Below are 18,249 nucleotides of genomic sequence, written 5' to 3'. Positions count from 1 at the left end.
GACCTAAGAAACCTGTTTTAGAATTAATATAATCATGCAAATTATTAGCCCCTATTTTCCAGAAAATATTCTTAGGAAATGCCTGCAGAGTGAAAGGTTCTACTGTAAGAAAGCAAGAGGACATCTTTCAAGCTACATAGTGTCCTTCATTTCCAAAAATAGCCTGCAGGTTATTTTGGGCGATGCAGTTAACCTCAATTATCAGAGCTCAAAATTAGAAGGCATTTTTGAATTACCAAAGCAATGAAATAATCATGACCATAGGATTTTGCTTATCCTTGATGACTTAAATCCAGAGAGACCTGATTGCCGTAGAGTCTTTTCAGTGAGAGGGAGACATATCTGTACAATGCATTTTTACAGAGAGGACAGTAAAGGGATAACAGATAGCTAACTGCTTATTCTCCACTCAGACTGCATTCTAGAAGGTATAAAATACTTGCACCTGTCTGCTGAATGTAGAGTCAGACCCTTTCCACATTTTCATTATCCTTCCACTGTGAAGAAAGATTTTCCAGAAGTTGTCAGAAGTCTATCTGTGACCACAGAATGTGAGCTGGTTGTTCTCCTAATAATACAAGCCCACCTACATATGTGCCTGTGTATAAAAGCTGCTTCCTAAGCAGCTGCTACAGCTTGCAGGTTCAGCAGTGTGTTGATGGATAGACAGTGTAGTCTAATACATTCAGGGAACTATAACCTAAGCACTCATGTCTGGTCACATCAGGAATTGAAACTCTAATGGTTGCTGCGGCTGTAACTTTCCAGACTGCACTGCACCAAGCAAGCATTTGCAGTATGGAGCAATTTATCTCCAGAGAAGGATAAAATATTGGAGGGTATTTACAGCCACCCCAAGCCAGCTTATAAAAGTATTTTATGTAGAGCTGTCATCACAGATAGCACTACTGTACACAAAGTGCTTCTGGTGATTTTCTTCCCCTCCCCACATAGTTAGAATGGATCACCAAGAATTTGCAAAGTCCAGAGGGAGTGGAGAGGGTCAATTGATCAGTAATCAAGATAAAGTAGTAAGCTGAAGGTGCCTGGCAATGAAAGGCTGAGCATAAGTACTGGAGTTTAGCCTAGTAGATAGAGAGCTGGGCTTGGATGTGGGTAGCCTTGGTTCAAACCCCTTGTCAGCTGTCTTGTTTTGTCTTTCAGATCATTGCCTCTCACCCTTTCACATCATTGCCTCTCACCCTTTCCTATCACACAGTTGTAAAAATAAGACAACAAGGATGAACTAGCTATGATGAGCACCAAGAATAGAACTGCAGTATTAGGCAGCCCTAAATGTCATTTAGTCCAACCCACTATGGTAAAGAATATCTGACAGATGGCAGATCATCCATTCTATTGTCAAACAGTTATCATCTTCAAGACATTCTTCCTAATGTTTAGTGAAGAATTCTCTTCATAAAATTCAAATCCACTGTTTCAGTTCCTGTTGTTCTTCTTTGTTATTATAGTTATATCTATGTATAGCCATCTTTGCCCCCCCTCCAAAAAAAGGGTCCAACTCTGTGGAACAACAGAAAGCAAGTTTGTCCCATCTTCAGTGTTGCAGTTCTTCAAATATTTTAAGGAAACCGACATATCACACCCACTTCTCATCTGTAGACTAAGCATACTCAAATTCCTAAAGTGTTGCTCATGAAGCTTGGTCTCTATATCCATTACCACCTTGGTCACCCTCCTCTGGACACATTCCATATTGCCAATACCATTTATAAACTGTGGTAGCAAGACCTTTCTTGAGGGAGGAGTAAGAACTATGGCTGATGAGTAGTTAGAATCAGAAGAAAGTGAAACATTAGATAAAACCTGATGTAAAGGGGAGATTGAGTCTAGTGTGCATTAACTAATTTGTGGGATGAAATCTTTTTTAAATGCATTTTATTTTTTTATTTCATTTATATTCTTACTTTCTTTTACCCACATCTGATAAATAATTAGCTAGGGATTGTTGTTATTATCAGTATTTTAACTCAATAAATCCGGGCATGTTTCATGAGCATTTCAAGTGCAATGCAAATATTTTACAGATGACCCTCCACATCCATGGATTCTTTATTCATGGATACAACCATACTTTGCTCAAAAATCTTCCAGAAGGATATAAATGTCAAAAAGCAAACCTTGATTTTTGGCATTTTATATAAGGGATACCATTTCGCTATCATTTATATATAAAACATATATAAAATACATTTTGCATTGTATTTAATGGGACTTGAGCATCCATAGATTTTGTTATCCACAGGGGGTCCTGGGACCAAATGCCAGCAGATAACAAGGATGTGCTGTATTTTGAAACTGTTGTCCCAAACTGTCAGGTTTAGGAGATTATTGCATTGTATTTAAAGTGACTTATCCCTGACGGGATACAGTTACATTGAATTTTAAAACAGGGTGTTATCGCACGCAGCTGCGGCTGGACAAGTACAACCTGTACGCAGCCTAGATCCCAGCCATATTTATCCTGTGGCTTTTCAAAAATGGGAGCTTGCTGTTTTTGAAAAGCCGCAGGATAAGTGTGGCTGGGATCCGGGCTGCATATGGATTGCACTTGCTCGGCCATGGCTGCATGTCATAATGCCCAGTTTTAAAATTAAATGTGACTGTATCCTGTGAGGGATAAGTCGCTTTAAGTACAATGCAATAATCTCCTTTGCCAATGACATTCTAAACCAATTTCAGAGCCCTATCCTGGTTGGGGCTAGAGGTAGATGGGACTCTATCTCAAGGATCTTGTTGTTCTGTGCCTTCAAGTTTTTCTAAGATTGAGAGTATATGACTCGCCTAAGGTCATCCAGTGGGTTTTCATGGCTGAGCAGAGGACTGAACCCTGATCTCCAAACTCATAGTCCAGTGCTCAGATCGCTACACCATACTGGCTCTCATAGCAGGCACACTGTATTTACACTATCACATTCATATCAGGCATACTGTATTTACACTAGGATGGCTGCTTACAAATAAAAAAGAAGAAGAAAAAGTGCAACAGTTTAAGAAAGGAAAAAAGTGGATACAGACTTGAATAACATCTGGATGTGGTGATTTATATGTATCACCACATTCAGATGTTATTCAAGTCCCTATCCTCTTTAGTCCTTTCTTTTACTGTTGCATATCCTTTCTCCTTTTTTGTGAATGTGTAAGCAGCCATCCTAATGTAAATACAGTACAGTATTAAAATTGACCTTGCTAAATCATGTCAGAGTGTACCTGCTGGTAAGGTCCAAGAAAACAATGGAGCAACAGTCCCATGCATGAGGCTCATAATCCTCATCTCTTTTTCATCCTAAGAAACCTTACTGTGGTTCATAGTGCCAGGGAGAAACAATGACTTGTGAATGATCCAATATGGAAAGGACTTTATTGAGTGGATGATATTGGTTGTTTTGAGAAGATAGATGTCTAGAATAGATATATAATCTCCAAGACGAAAAAAGGATGAGATATAATGCATCAGTGGGTTACTGTAATTGTCATTTAGGCTGAATATGTTAATGTACTTAGCATAGAAATGACAGCTTTATCTGGAGAGATTTATTATTTATCTTAATGGGGACAACCTACTCATCACCATGGTGCATGACACAGAGTATTCCTATCTTTACATTCTTATGCAGAGGTGTATAGAAGGCAGCTTCCTATTCACTTTACTGATTGAACTGTGTTGCAAAGTTTTGCATATGTAAGGAACTCAGAACTAATACAGTGGGCCCCTGATATTAGGTTTGCCATATCCCGCCTGGGGGCGGGACTTTCCCGGTTTGGGGCAGGTCCGCACGGTCCCGCCCCGGTTTGCCCCCGCCCCCGGGATTGCCCCCGCCCCCGGGCTGAAGGGAGGATTCCCACCCCACTTGGGCTCCGCCCCCGCTGCCGTCGCAGCGAGGCCGGGGCCCAGGCTGCAAGGGAAAGCCTTCCTGAGGGGAGGATTCCCTCCCTGCTTGGGCTCTGCCCCCGCTGCCGTCGCGGCCCAGGCCGGGAGGGAAAGCCTCCCCTCAGCGAGGCTCCTATTCAAATGTAGGGCACACAAAAAATGTGTCCTACATTTGAAAATTTTGTCCTACAGTTTTCCCGGTTTGGAGGTCCTGACGAATGGCAACCCTACCTGATATCCACTGGGGTTTGGTTCCAGCACCCCACATGGATACCAAAATCTGTTGGTGCTCAAGTCTACACCATTATATACACTGATGTAGTAAAATGGCATCCCTTTAATAAAATGGCAAATTCAAGGTTTGCTTTTTGGAATTTATATATTTTTAATATTTTCAAGTCATGGATTGTTGAATCTGTGGATAAAATATCTGTGGACACAGAGGGCCAGGTATAATCAAGTTCAACAATATCCATGTGTGTACACCTGGATTTCTCAGCCAGGGTCCCTGGTACCCTAGGGTTCACTAGGGGATCTGTGAGAGAACATTATCGGAAATAAATACACCTTTTTGTAATAGAGATAATAATTTTGATGTAGGAGTCCCCCAAGGCCTGACAAGTATTTCAAGAGTTCCAGAAGGGTAAAAATGTCAAAAAAGGCTGGTGTAAACTGACAGAAAGTCATGCTTGCAACAGAAGTCTGTGTGAATGGTTTGACCTATGTTCTGTCTTCAGGGGTCAAATTGTACTTAGATCTGCATAGACTGAAACCTGGATTCAAGTGCCAGTTGAGTTGCACTTGTTTCTTTTTTTCCACTTCCAGTTTTGTTTTTTGTTTTGTTGCTTTCATTTAATAATAAATAGTTTAGTTCTGGGGAGAAATGCATGCTGCTGTTGTCACATATACCACATTTATCTTGCCAAAAGTCAATAGATAATATGGTGTAATATATAGGCTTCCATTATCTGTACAGAGGTAGAATAGAACAGATCCCAAAATGAACATCTTACCAGCTCTTAGATAAAGTATACATTATCAAAGCTTTAAAACCTTTAATATAAATGCCATGGGGAATACATTTAAGTAGTAATGTCTTTTCAGCAATCTATTTTACTGACGTTTCTCTTTATAAAAGGTATAATAGCCTTCTTTTGATACTGATGATTGACAGTGGCTGTTTTGAGAAATTCAGGGGGAGAGTAGGTATGTTAATCTGTTGCAGCAAAAACAACAGTGTCTTGTAGCACCTAAAAAACTAACAAATTATATTTGTCACTGTGGACTGCAACCTAATTCACTGCAGCTTTTGTGGACAGCAACTCACTTGACCTGCAGTTTTTTTAAAAAGTTTTTTGATAAAGTAAGGCAACATAAATGTTTGCATGTATATAGATATGTATTCATGACATCTGTTGAAGCTACTCAGGGCTGGAAAGTGCACAAAATGAGCTCACAGTTAAAATATATCTCAATATGCCATCAAACAATAAAATAACCACCAGCAGAAACTAATTTTTATAGCCTTGCTCAAAGAACGTGACAGAGAAGAACAATGGGGTTTTAAAAAAAGCCTTAAGGTCAGCCTTTAGGTCTTCACAAATCTGACTGGTGAAAGTCTGTTTGGCATACATAAGTACATTGATTTAGTCACAAGCCCACATGAAAACAAAGTTAATCTGGACCTTCATAGGCATAGTACTAAACTATCTATGTAATGCAGAAAGATAAGCTGAGCACTCCTAGCGAGTATAGAGTAAGGATTCCCTGTGAACATTATTTTCAGTCCAAAAGCAAGGCATACACTGATTCCAATAAAATGAATGGAAGTGGCAGTATAAATTTATTCTTGCTGGAAAAAAGCCGTTTGTGACCTTTGCCTGCAAAACTGGCTTTTGTTCATATTTTGAAGCAGAAGGACGAAAGATTATAAAGGAAAAAAGTCACAATAATTACTTCAGCCTCCCTTTTCTACAGATAACTGACTGGACAGTGCATCCTTTTATGAATGAAGTGAACAATGTTGTAGAATGTGGCAGTTAGCAAACAAAATGATTCACCTCTTTCAATAGAGTCTGCATACAACAAAATCTTTTGGAAATGTAACATTATTGTACGTACAACTGCATATGTCAAAGTTCTGTACATTTGTATCATTCCGGATCTGTATAATTCCAAGACAAACTTGAATATTAGTAACAAGTGTAGTATGTCTTCTACATAGCTTGGTTTTGAGCAGATTATCAGTCCCCAAACTTTAACTAGGCTAAGAATGAGATGAATTGATAACAACAAATATTCTGAACATATAGAGAGTGAAATTCATTTTATTATTGAGCAAAGCCAACCAGTGGGGAGACATAGGGAAGAAAACTTTTGTACATATGGTACAATTTTTAGGATTTTTTTCACAATAGATTGCCTTATTCAAAATGGCGATGATAATGAAAAATATGGTTACGGAAGATGCTGAGATTTAATGCTTTTTAATCATTTATTTATCCTGTCTTTATTTTTTATATCTTTAATGCAGCTGGATAATCCAGATGAACAAGCAGCACAAATCAGGCGGGAATTAGATGGACGTCTTCAAATGGCGGATCAGATTGCCAAGGTAAAAAACCAAGACAAAATAAAAAGCCCTGCTAGTGCTATTGTGATTTAATCTTTCATGCATTCAATACATTTGTAAAGATAGCTGTGTCAGTTTGTGTGTGGGCACCTTGAACCAATGTGTATCCCATGACAAATCAAGATACAGTTGGCGATAGATTAGGTAAAACATCCCTCACATCACTAGCAATTATGTAAATAGGTTTTATTTACATGTGCCTTTTTATTTGTATTGAAAGAAACGCTTGCATTGCTATGCAACTGATCTTTTACTTCCACTGTAAATAGATAGCCGACATGGAAAGGGACAATCCAGTTTGGAAAGACACACATTTTAAAATTTTTATTTTAAATGTTTGTATATTTTAACATTGTAAGATGCTTTCAGTCTCTTTTTTGAAAAAGGGACTGAAACAACAGCAATATTCAACTAAGCCCAGACTAGGTTCCTGAATGGTGTTGGTTCCTTTATTGTTGTTGTTGTTGTTGTGTCTCTTCAAGTAATTTCCAAATTATAGCTACCCTAAAGTGACCCTATCACAGGGTTTTCTTGGCAAGATTGGTTCAGAGGGAGTTTGCCTGTGCCATCATCTGGGGCTGAGAGAGTGTGAATTATCCAAGGTTAGCCAATGGATTTACATGGCCCAGTGTGGATTCAAACCCTGGTGTCCAAGGATCCTAGTCCAAGACTTAGACCACAACATTTCACTGGCTCCTCTTGGCCCTTTATATAACTAATAAAAGTTATCATGCAATGTTGTGATTGTTTTGGGTGACCTTAGGGCAGGTGGTATATCTTATCTTTCTATATCTGTATTTTTAGAAAGGGTCTGCACTTTTTGGCTGGCCTAACCATCCAAGCCAAATTGTTGCCTCTGGGTTCACCCACTCACTGTCCAGTACAAAAAGATCTCCTTTCTGGAGAGGAGAACAGCCAGTGCTCTGCGAAACAGGCTCAGTCTTTCTGCTTCAGCCCCTTCAGCCATTGCTAGCTGCAGGAAAGGAGTCTCCCACTTCTCCTTCCTACATGGCAATGAGAATGGGGAGAACGTCGGTGCCAGCTGATGTTCAGCAGGAGGACTGAATAGTGACTGTGGAAGCATCTTCCCATTTTTCCCAGTGGGGGAATTATCCATATTTGTGTGGAAAGTAGGCTTCAGTGGCAATATCATGTCAACTTCAAAGCCAGAAATGGAAATGCAGTCTTTTGTTCTGCTCACATAGCCACAGTACATGCATTAGCAAGTTCGAAATAGTTCTCTGTCTTATGAAAACCTAGGCCCATGAGAAGATGACATAAAGAATTAGCACACAGAAGCTTAAGGGTCTAATTATAGTATCAAATGCAAGGGAAGGAAGGCTTCTTGCAGAGTAAAAATGGACCTTGTGATATGATGAAGGTATAAACTGTGTGAGGGAAAAGGGGCATGCTTTGTGCTTATGAGGTGGGTCACTGGGAATACCTGGGCAGCTGTGGCTCTCAAAAAAATGCCCTGAGACACAAAAGGGGAAGCTCACCATGTGCTTTTTCCCATCATTCTTGTTATACATCTGGGATGAAAAAAAATCTGTGTCCAAGCCTTCCTTGTCTGTGAGAACAAATAGGATGTAGCATACTCCTGATAAGACCAAATATGCTGTTGTCAGCCTATGAAGCTGAATATATTAATAGCCCCAACCTACTCTGGTTCATCCTCCCTTGTATCAAAAGAAGCACAGGTATACAAGGAGTCCCTCTGGAATCTTCCACAGATCCCTGAAGGATAAGTGCCAAGTTCAGTGTTTGTGTACTAGCATTTGCTTGGCTTCTTTGCAGAATCTTGAGAACATGGCATATTTCACTGTAAGATTTCTTAGTGAAACAGTCATGAAATACCCAAGTGAGTCTCTAATTGTTGTTGTTGTTCATTATTTAGCACCAGTTTTTGGAAGAATGCTATTCCCTCTTCGCCTTTGCCCTTATGCTTTGCATTCCAATTTTCAAAAGATATTGTAAAGGCAAGGGGAAATGCCCCCAAAAGAAATCCCTACTGAAAGATAAGATCAAAAAACAATGAAGTAGATACTTCTAGAAATTAGTAGCAGAGTAAGACCCTATATTTGGGCTTATTTCTAACCTGTTTGGACTATTTTAATTAAGAAACCACGCACAAACAAAAAGCAGTTGAAATAATACTGTTATCAAGTTTAGTTTTGTTTAATCTTGCTGTTTAGCATATGAATAAATGGTAAGGAAAAAAGGGTACTTCACTTCCTTTGATACAGGGGATGATGACATTTGTATCTTCTGAAACTGGCACTGAAAGAATTTTAAGTGCAAGTTCTCACCTGAATTGAGAGCTTTGTCAACAACCCAGTACAGAAACTCTCCAGGTCAATGTTACCTAATGCCTCATTTTGTATGATTCTAAAATATGGGGCATGGGGAACCCACCCCTTTGGGGGGAAATTATTAGTTCATTTTTAAAAAGGTCAGGTTCTCTTTATTCAGGGGATCTGCTCCCATCCCATATATTGTGATGCAAGTGACCAATGCTATCATAATCAATTGCAATGTCTGCCACCAAGAGACACCAAGAAAAGGCAGGGCAGAGTATGAGATCTAATCATTGGAGCCCAATGGCAGGGGTACTTCCATAGGATTAAGGCCGTGGAATTCAGATGGAATGAACCTATTCAGAGAGTACTAAAGTGTATCTATCTCCTCTTTGGAGCTACTGTTGTTTGAAGGTTCTGCACTGGATGCAGAGCCATCACAGCTTCCAAAAAAATCATACCATATATGAGTGTCACTGCCCAGGAAAGACTGCTTACTAGAACTACTTTTTTTTTTAATGAAGCTATCCTCTGTAAAACAAGAGTTCACCCAAGTTTCCTAGATTGTCATATGTCAGGAACTGGTGTTTCTGCCTTAGTGGAAATCTAAAGTCCTCAAAGCACATGTAGCAAATGTGAGCTTAACCAACTGAGTAACCAAAGGCAACCATTGAGTATCTTTCCAAACAAGAAACCAAGGGGAAGATATACAATATGGAAGGCACTGTTGAAAGACAAAGAAAGAAGAGAATTGTATGTTGGAAGAAGATTTAATACAATCTCATTAATTCTATTTCTTGGCTAAGGGATTATTTGAGATAATCAGTCTGGAGCAATGCCTACAAGTTGTGTTTTGGATATGAGTAGCTATTATTTGAAATCTCCTAAGTGTACAGGTTAGTCTTGGGCAAAAAACCCTACATGTTTTAACTAGATAGAATTCAGAGACATAGCCACATTAGTATGCAGTATCAGTATGCAAAGGGATCTTGTAGCACCTTTGAGACTAACTGATCCCTTTGCACACTTTAACTAGGTAGTGTGCCATATTCTGCAGCTGAATTAATGAATCTATTAAGAATAGTTTCTTAGGTTTGAAATGTGTGCCTAGAATAAATATCAGTATGCAAAGGGATTTTGTAGCACCTTTGAGACCCACTGATAGAAAGAAGTTGTTTAGTCTTGAAGGTGCTACAAGATCCCTTTGCATACTGATATTCCACACTAACACAACTAAAGGTTGTGTAGCTGAAACAGATGACCCTTTAAATCCCGCTTCCAGACATCTTGGGAGTTTGGCATTTATACAACGCAAAGTCCAAAGATGTCTGGAAACCAGCCTGAAAGGGAATTCACCAGGCAGGTCCAGCTCCATCAGGACTAGCCGGAAGGAAGGAGACTCTGCCATCCACCAGCCTGCGAGGGAGTTCACCAGGCAGGTCCAGCTCCATCAGGACTAGCCTCAAGGAAGGAGACTCTGCCCTCCATAACTGCCATCTGCCGGCCTGAGAGGGAATTCACCAGGCAGGTCCAGCTCCATCAGGACTAGCCTGAAGGAAGGAGACTCTGCCCTCTATATCTGCCATCCGCTGGCCTGAGAGGGAGTTCACCAGGCAGGTCCAGCTCCATCAGGACTAGCCTGAAGGAAGGAGACTCTGCCCTCCATATCTGCCATCCGCTGGCCTGAGAGGGAGTTCACCAGGCAGGTCCAGCTCCATCAGGACTAGCCTGAAGGAAGGAGACTCCGCCCTCCATAACTGCCATCCACCGGCCTGAGAGGGAGTTCACCAGGCAGGTCCAGCTCCATCAGGGCTAGCCTGGAAGAAGGAAGAGCCCTCCCTCCAATCCATCTGCCTTGGTCCAGGCCTCAGAGGGAGAGAAGAACCACTGGGCATCATCTCCTTTCCCTCCACCATTCCCTTCTCCTTTTGTTTTGTGTCTTTTAGATTGTAAGCCTGAGGGCAGGGAACTGTCTGATTAAAAACAATAATTGTAAGCTGCCCTGAGAACCATTAGGGCTGAAGGGTGGGGTATAAATACCTAAATAAATAAATAAAAAATAGAAGCCAGCCAGCTGCCCAGATGTGGACAGCTTCAAGACACTTTGGTGGCACAGAATGTACATTCACATTCTTATTTATTTATTTATTTATTGTTTTCACCCAGAAGTCTTTTTATGAACTTTTTTTAAACAAAGGGAAATTGGGAATTGTGACTCCTTAAGGCTGAAGTCTTAATTGTCTTAATCGTCACTTCTTAAATCTGAAGATACTTGTTTACTTCACATTTTGTGTTATTTGATCTTCTCAGCCAATTTAATTAATTAATTAATTAATTGACAGCCCCCTTTTCTCCTACTATGGAACCTAAGACAGCATAGAATATAAGGCAGTTTACAGTATTGCACTGAGCTAATATGTGGGATAACAGCAATCACTCTGCTCAGGAAAGAGACTGTTTCGGAGATAATGCTGTGCCTGCTTTAGTATTGTAGCACACATACAAATCTCACTACTCCACTACAGATTCCATTTTCATTAGCGCATAACAGGTGTTTATCACATTTTTGAATTAAATGATACAATGGCCCCTTGGTATCCACTGAGGTTTGGTTCCAGGACCCCTGGATGCTGGTCTCATTAAGTACTATGGCAGAGTAAAATGGTGTCCCTTATATAAAACAGCAAAATTAAGGTTTCATTTTTTATTATATATTTTAAAAAATATTTTCAAGCCATGGATGGTTGAATTCATGGATAAAGAAACCATACATCCAGAAGTCTGGTTGAAATCAGCTTTTCCTACTGCATATTTTGAAAACATGTTATGTACGTTATCAAGTTGAAGGTAACATTCTGGCTGCATTTGGATGACACACGAAGCCAGAGAACCACAGAACCCTGGCCTTTGGGGGATCTGTTGATGGTGCAGCAGATCCCACAGATAGCATAATATTGGTGCAGGTTACTCAGTCACATTGAGTGGCTAGACACACTAAAGGCAATTGGTCTCTACTTTGTTTACTGTGACATCTGAATCTGACAGCAGCTAGCACTCTGCTTTGTTCCTTTCCCAGTAACTAGAGAAAGAAACTGTGAAACATACTCTGGATTTCTTCTCTGACTTGTTGGGAGGGGAATAGGCCAGTTTAGCATCTGCTGCTAGACTGGGATACTATAGTAAAAGAGCAGTTGGGTATCACACACCAGCAGATACCTTTTCCTCAGTAAACTAGAGAGCTCTGGTGGCACAGTGATTAAATGCAGGTACTGCAGCCACAAGGCTGGGAGTTCAATCCCAGGGGCTCCAAGGTTGACTCAGCTTTCCATCCCTTTGTAGGTTGGTAAAATGAGTACCCAGCCTGTTGGGGGCAATTAGCTTACAGATTGTAAACTGCTTAGAAAGTGCTGAGTTCACCGATAAGTGGTATAGAAATGTACATGTTGTTGCTACATGCTAGAGTCCCTGCAGTTTGCTGGCTTAGTGTGACATCTGAATGCAGCCTCTGTCTCTAATCTCCACTCCCATCCCAATTAGTAGAATGAGGGGGAATTACTGGGATTTACAGTCCCCAAAACAACATATACAGGACTGTATGATATCCACCTGTTCTATACGGATCATTGGCAGGGAAACCTAAAGTCTTGCAAAGGTCCCCAGGGTCTTATAATTTTATGTTTCCCACAGTAAGTTCCAGTGATAGTGTTGTGAAGAAAAATGCATGATATACAGGTTGTCACGTTATGTTAGTTACTAGTAATAAGAGTTTCTATAGCCAGGCTTGCTTTACTTGGTTGAATAATCATTATGAAAGTTCCTTACAGACTAATAGGTAAGCCTATTAAAAAAGACACGAGGACAGTGAGCTGATCAGAAACTTGTAGCTAACAACAGATGAACATAATTATTCATTAGGTTATATTTCTTGAATAAGAAGTCATTAAATTATATCAGTCATTGGAAAGGTTCCAAAAAAAAAAAATCTCATTCATTAAGGGACCACTTAATGAGAAATTTCTTCTATAGCCTTCCTCTAACTTTATATTTCAGTTATGCATTGTCCATTGTCTCTTCATTAAAATAAAAATTCACTGGCAATAAGTACATAATATCTGGCCTAAAAACTAGACAGGACATAAAATGGCAAAGCTATACAGAATGAAAGTTGAGTAAAATTACTTTAGTGATTGATTTCAATATATATTAATACACTGGCCAGTTCTTAAATTCGTGGGCTGATAAAGTAGCCACAGGCAAGAACAAATGTAAGTCTTTATAAGATTCTTGGTCAAACTGTACCAGGGCAACATCAGGTACATTTGGCTGCCCATGGATTACAGACAAGTTCCTTTTGGGGGGAAGGACAGTTGAACAGCTGAGTCCAAGGACTGAAGACTCTGAAGAAACCCTTTTCCCTCTTAATGTATCTGTGTTAATCTTCAACAGAATTTATCAAACACCAGGATTTGTTCTATACGATTTATGTGAAGCATGATTTCCCTCCTTTTAGCAGTATATTCACAAAAGACTTCCTAGAGCTGCTGCCATAAGGACCATGTTCCCATACCTGGAACTGTTTTTCTTTCTGTCAATATTTAGATGCTCATGCCCCCAACTAGGAGATCTTGGACCACATCTGTATGTTCCTGAGCCTAAAAGAGCAACTACAGGGCTGTACATACAGGTGGCAGGATGCCGCACCTTTTTGCCCCTGATGGAGGCCTCAGCAAATGTGCGCTGTTGCCTCCAGAGGGAACAAAAAGATGTGAAAACACACTACTTGCTCACCAGTGACCATTTAAAGTCATAGACAGTGTCCTGGGAAGGTGAAGTGCTGTTCCAACCCTTTTTGAATACAGTGGGCCCTTGGTACCCGCAATGGTTTGGTTACAGGGACCCCCTGTGGATACCAAAATCCATGGATGTTCAAGTTCCATTAAATACAATGGATAGTAAAATGATGTCCCATATATAAAATGGCACAATTCAGGTTTGCTTTTGGGAATTTATATATTTTTTGAATATTTTCAAGCCATGGATTGTTGAATCCATGGATAAAAACATCCATAGATACAGAGGGCTGACTGTAATGGCATTTCTGGTGTCAAATTTTTGTTCATTTATTCTTTTGCACAGAGCCAGCCTGTTGAACTATGTAATAAAATCACACTGGAAGAGACTCACCTACACACAAATGATCATATTATAGTTAAAATGTGTAACCACAGTATAATAACATCCATGGCTAATGAAATTGACTTCTAGAAAGGACAAGCATTTCTCAAATAGGTCTCATTGAGAAGTCAAGGTGACAGCCTCTTTCTCTTCCTTCTCCTTATTTCATCTATTAGATCCACCATTAGCCTGTGAAAAGCATAATAAGATTATCAACTCAGAGTGTTAAAAACACTAGGGATATTTTCAAGAGTCAGATCCAAATCCTCAATTAAACTCTTAAGCAGAGTGGAGCCAGTACTTTGTTAGGCCTGCAACAGGAGAACCATCTGTAAAGTATGTCAGGTTGAAAGAGATGTGGGATACATAGGCCCTCAGAAAATTAGGGATCAAAAATAGAGAAAGAATCCCCCATTAAAGAGACCTATTGGAAGAGCTATTTTCTGCTGCTTGTGACCAAGATCTTGTTAGTGCACTATGCTAGTGGTTGCACTTTATCTGTACCCTCCAACTATCCTGATTTGTCAGGGACCATACCAGTTAATCTGTGGTCACCCCACTTTTTTGAGCTGTTTTTGGAATGTCCCAGTTTCTCTCTGCTCTTCTCAATTCCCCCCCCCCCCTTTCCACAGATTACTTCTGTTGCTGTAAAGTGCAAAAGTCATTTGTACTCAACCCAGTGGGCAGAGAGGAGTGAGGTGGAATCTTATCTTTCTCGGTAGGCTCAGGCAAAAGTGAACTGCTGCAGCCTCTCCTAGCTTGTGTGTTCTTGCTCAGTAATCCCTTTTGTTATCTTGACCACATGCTGATGTTGTTTGATCACATGTGTCCTCATTTTCATGTGTGAAATGTTGGAGGATATATTTTCCAGGGCTGCACAGATGGGGAGAGGCAAGTACAAACTTCCAGATCCCAGCAACCTGTTTCTCTAATGCCTCACTTTCTTCACAGCTGCTGCTTTTGTTGTTGATGTGTGCCTTTAAGTCATTTCTGACTTATGGCGTCCCTAATGCAAACCTATAATAGGGTTTTCTTGCCAGGTTTCCTCAAGGGGGTTTGTCATTTCCTCATCTGAGGCTGAGAGAGTGTGACTTGCCCAAGATCAGTGGGTTTACATGGTTGAGCTGGAATTCAGACTTTTGTTTCCAGAGTCTTAACACTCAAACCACTACACCACTATGTCTTCCACTTTTGCCTCTACTGGCACTGACTACATCAGTGTACGTTCATCAGAGGAATGCCCTAACAGGTTTAAAAAGACATAGGCTCAGCTCACACTTCATTTTTATCTTACCATCTCTTAGCTAGACCCAGATACCCAGGCCCATAATCTAGCAATATAAAAATAATTGCATGGCATTTATGATGGTGTAGTGGCTTGAATATAGAACTATGACCTGGGAGACCAGGGCTCTAATCCCTGCTAAACCATGGATATCTACTGGGTGACCTTGGACAAGTCACACTTTCTCAGCCTCAGAGGGAGGCAAGGGTAAACCCATCTGGACAATTATTGCCTAGAAAACCCTATAAGGTCACCTTAGGGTCACCATAAGTCAGAAACCAGTTGAAGGCACACAACAACATTTGTAATAGTGTACAAATCACCCACAACTACAAGGAGCCTTTCGCCAATGTTTCAGTTAAACCAAATATAACATTAGGTTTTGAGCCTGTTTATTCTTAAATCTTTCAGCATGAAATGTCTCTTCAATAGTTAGATTAGCCCTGCTGGGATAAGTATCATAAGGTTCAGTAAATTAAATATAATTGGAATCTGTTGGAGTTTGCTGGCATGATCTGTATCTAAGTAGGAAGAAAATGACATCCAAGCTAGGAGGACACCATCAGGATTAGATTGTTTCAAAAGAAGTTTGTGAATGCCGCTCATATTGAAAGAATGTATAAGGAGAATGTGGGGCTGCACATGCTGCCTCTGCTCTTTTCACTGACACACCTGACAGCTACATCTTCCCCTGTTGCCCCATTTGGAATTTGCTAGAGGAGACTATGCATATGTACCAAAGGAATAACAGAGTGTGTTCAAAGAATTCAGAATAGTAAATATTGCAGGTAGCCTCATCCTTGCCATTTGTGCATTCAGCTTCCCTATATGCATACCGATACATGAACACAGAATTCATCCTTGCAAAAGCTGAGCTTGATTTAACTAGAGTTCCCACGTGTATGGAGTCGCTATTACGGCTTCCAGCAGCTTTGAGAAAGGTTGTCACAGGCACATTTTTGAATAGTGCACCTCATTCATAACCTGATCTCTTCTTCTTTGCTACTCCATCTTTTCAAGTCAGTACTTGAAGATAGCTCCTGGTTGTTGAAGTCAGATCTGTCAGGGGATGTTGGTGTTGGATGTGTTGTTGTTTTGCAATGGCACCTAACCCTTTGGAGTGTCCTTCCAAGAGAAATATGGCAGGCCACCTTTCTATGGCCTAGTCTATACATAACATCAGAGTGCCGATAAGCTATATATTTTACAGAAACTACATATTATATTATAATATAAATATTTGTTGGTTTGATGTGATTATTTATATTTTAATTTTATTTTTGTCTTTCAATCGCAGGAGCGCAAATTTCCTAAATTTGTATCCAAAGAAATGGAAAACATGTACATTGAGGAACTGAAGTCATCTGTCAATTTGCTAATGGCAAACCTGGAAAGCATGCCAGTCTCCAAAGGTGGGGAGTTCAAGTTGCAAAAGCTAAAACGCAGCCACAACACCTCAATTATTGATATGGGAGAAGAAAATGAAAACCAGCTTTCAAAGTCAGATGTTGTGCTGTCATTTTCTTTGGAGGTAAAAATGTACAATTTTTCTACAGGCCACTTGGAAATAATCGCAATAAAAGAAAAAGTCTTAGCCATCAATATGTAGCTAATGAGAGTTTAAAAGAAGTGTTGTAAAGTCAGCAAAACAAACAAACAAATGGATTACCAGTACCCAAGAAGATTAATCTTCTAAGAAACAACATACAAATCTGTTTAGATTTGCTCTTTTCATTACCTTGCAGCCCCATTAGTGTAGTCTGTTAGTAGAATTTAGTTAAACCAGTTAACTAAATTAAAGACTGCTTGCTTGCCTAGAAATTTCTCATTCAAGGATGTGATACATGTGATTGCTTAAAAAGGTGTTGATCTGCAGTTGTTATTCTAAATCAGTCTTGTATTTTCAAACTCATACCTACATTTCTAGCAGGATCTAGAAAGATCTCATTCAAAAATACATTACCCATGATAGCTTTAAAAGTTCTTGATCCACAGTTGATCCACAGTTGTTACTCTGAATCAATCAAAAATATACCTGTATTTGCACAATAGTTTGTCAGAACTTAAAAAGATCTCATTCAAGGATATGATATATTTGATTGCTTTAAATGTTGTTCATCCACAGTTGTTATTCTGAATTAATCCTGTGTTCTGAAACAATCCAACACATGCCTGGATTTCCATAGTACCTTAACGAAACTTCCATCTTCACTGTCTCAGAATAGTTGAATGTCTTTGTGCCATGAAAGGAATTTAGATCTTCACCTTGTGTACAGACTTGAGATACCAAATACATTTCATTCAGTCATCAAAAATACAACACAAAATGAAGTGGACGGGAAGCAAAGGCCCCTAATTATTTTCCTTCCTTCAGTGTTCATTCAGTTGTCTCAGCAGCTTCATCTTGTAATCAAATCTATTATCCTGAAGTAAATATGTTTTCTCCTGCTTTAATCACTGCTTGTATAGAAACCCACATGAATCTTTACAATGAAAGATGTCTTTGTTTAGATCAAATGAATGTTGCAAATCAGCCAGAGCAGCCACCCAAAGAGGTCACTCTGAGTTGAGTTGAGTCATCCTTTATTCTTTGAGGTCACACAGGATTGATAAAGGCATATTCTAACAGTGCCAGGCAGTGGGGCTTGTTATAACAAACATTATAAAGGGTAGGAGGGGTGTTTCTTGGTGGCTGTCCTTTTATTGTTTATCATGTCAACATTTTGTTGATATTTGAATCTTTGCCACAGAAGTTTGAGCGTTGGACTACAATTCCTGCTCAGCCATGAAAACCACTGAATGATCTTCAGCAAGTCACATGCTCTCAGCCTCAGGTGAAGGCAATGGCAAACCTCCTCTGAACAAATCTTGCTAAGAAAACTCCATGATGGGTTTGCCTTAGAGTTGCCATAAGACAGAAATGACTTGAAGGAACACACACACACATTCCTTGTTAAATTATAAGTAA

General features: G+C 39.8%; 1 protein-coding gene across 21 annotated transcripts in view; it reads left to right on the top strand.

Moving 5' to 3' along the window:
- Positions 1–18,249, top strand: part of CADPS (calcium dependent secretion activator) — a 452,259-nt gene that overhangs the window by 174,436 nt on the left and 259,574 nt on the right. For all 21 annotated transcript variants that reach the window (XM_089518937.1, XM_089518931.1, XM_089518899.1 and 18 more), the window contains exons 4-5: positions 6,426–6,506; positions 16,579–16,812. In XM_089518937.1, the coding sequence (XP_089375063.1) occupies positions 6,426–6,506; positions 16,579–16,812 (315 nt within the window). The remainder of the gene's footprint in view (positions 1–6,425; positions 6,507–16,578; positions 16,813–18,249) is intronic.

Source organism: Sceloporus occidentalis, unplaced genomic scaffold, assembly GCF_023333645.1.
Source record: "Sceloporus occidentalis isolate IW3139 unplaced genomic scaffold, rSceOcc1.0.p SCAF_1, whole genome shotgun sequence".
In the NCBI taxonomy this organism is placed as follows: domain Eukaryota; kingdom Metazoa; phylum Chordata; class Lepidosauria; order Squamata; family Phrynosomatidae; genus Sceloporus; species Sceloporus occidentalis.
The sequence above is the reverse complement of the archived record's forward strand: the minus strand, read 5'-3'. Positions and strand labels throughout refer to the sequence as shown.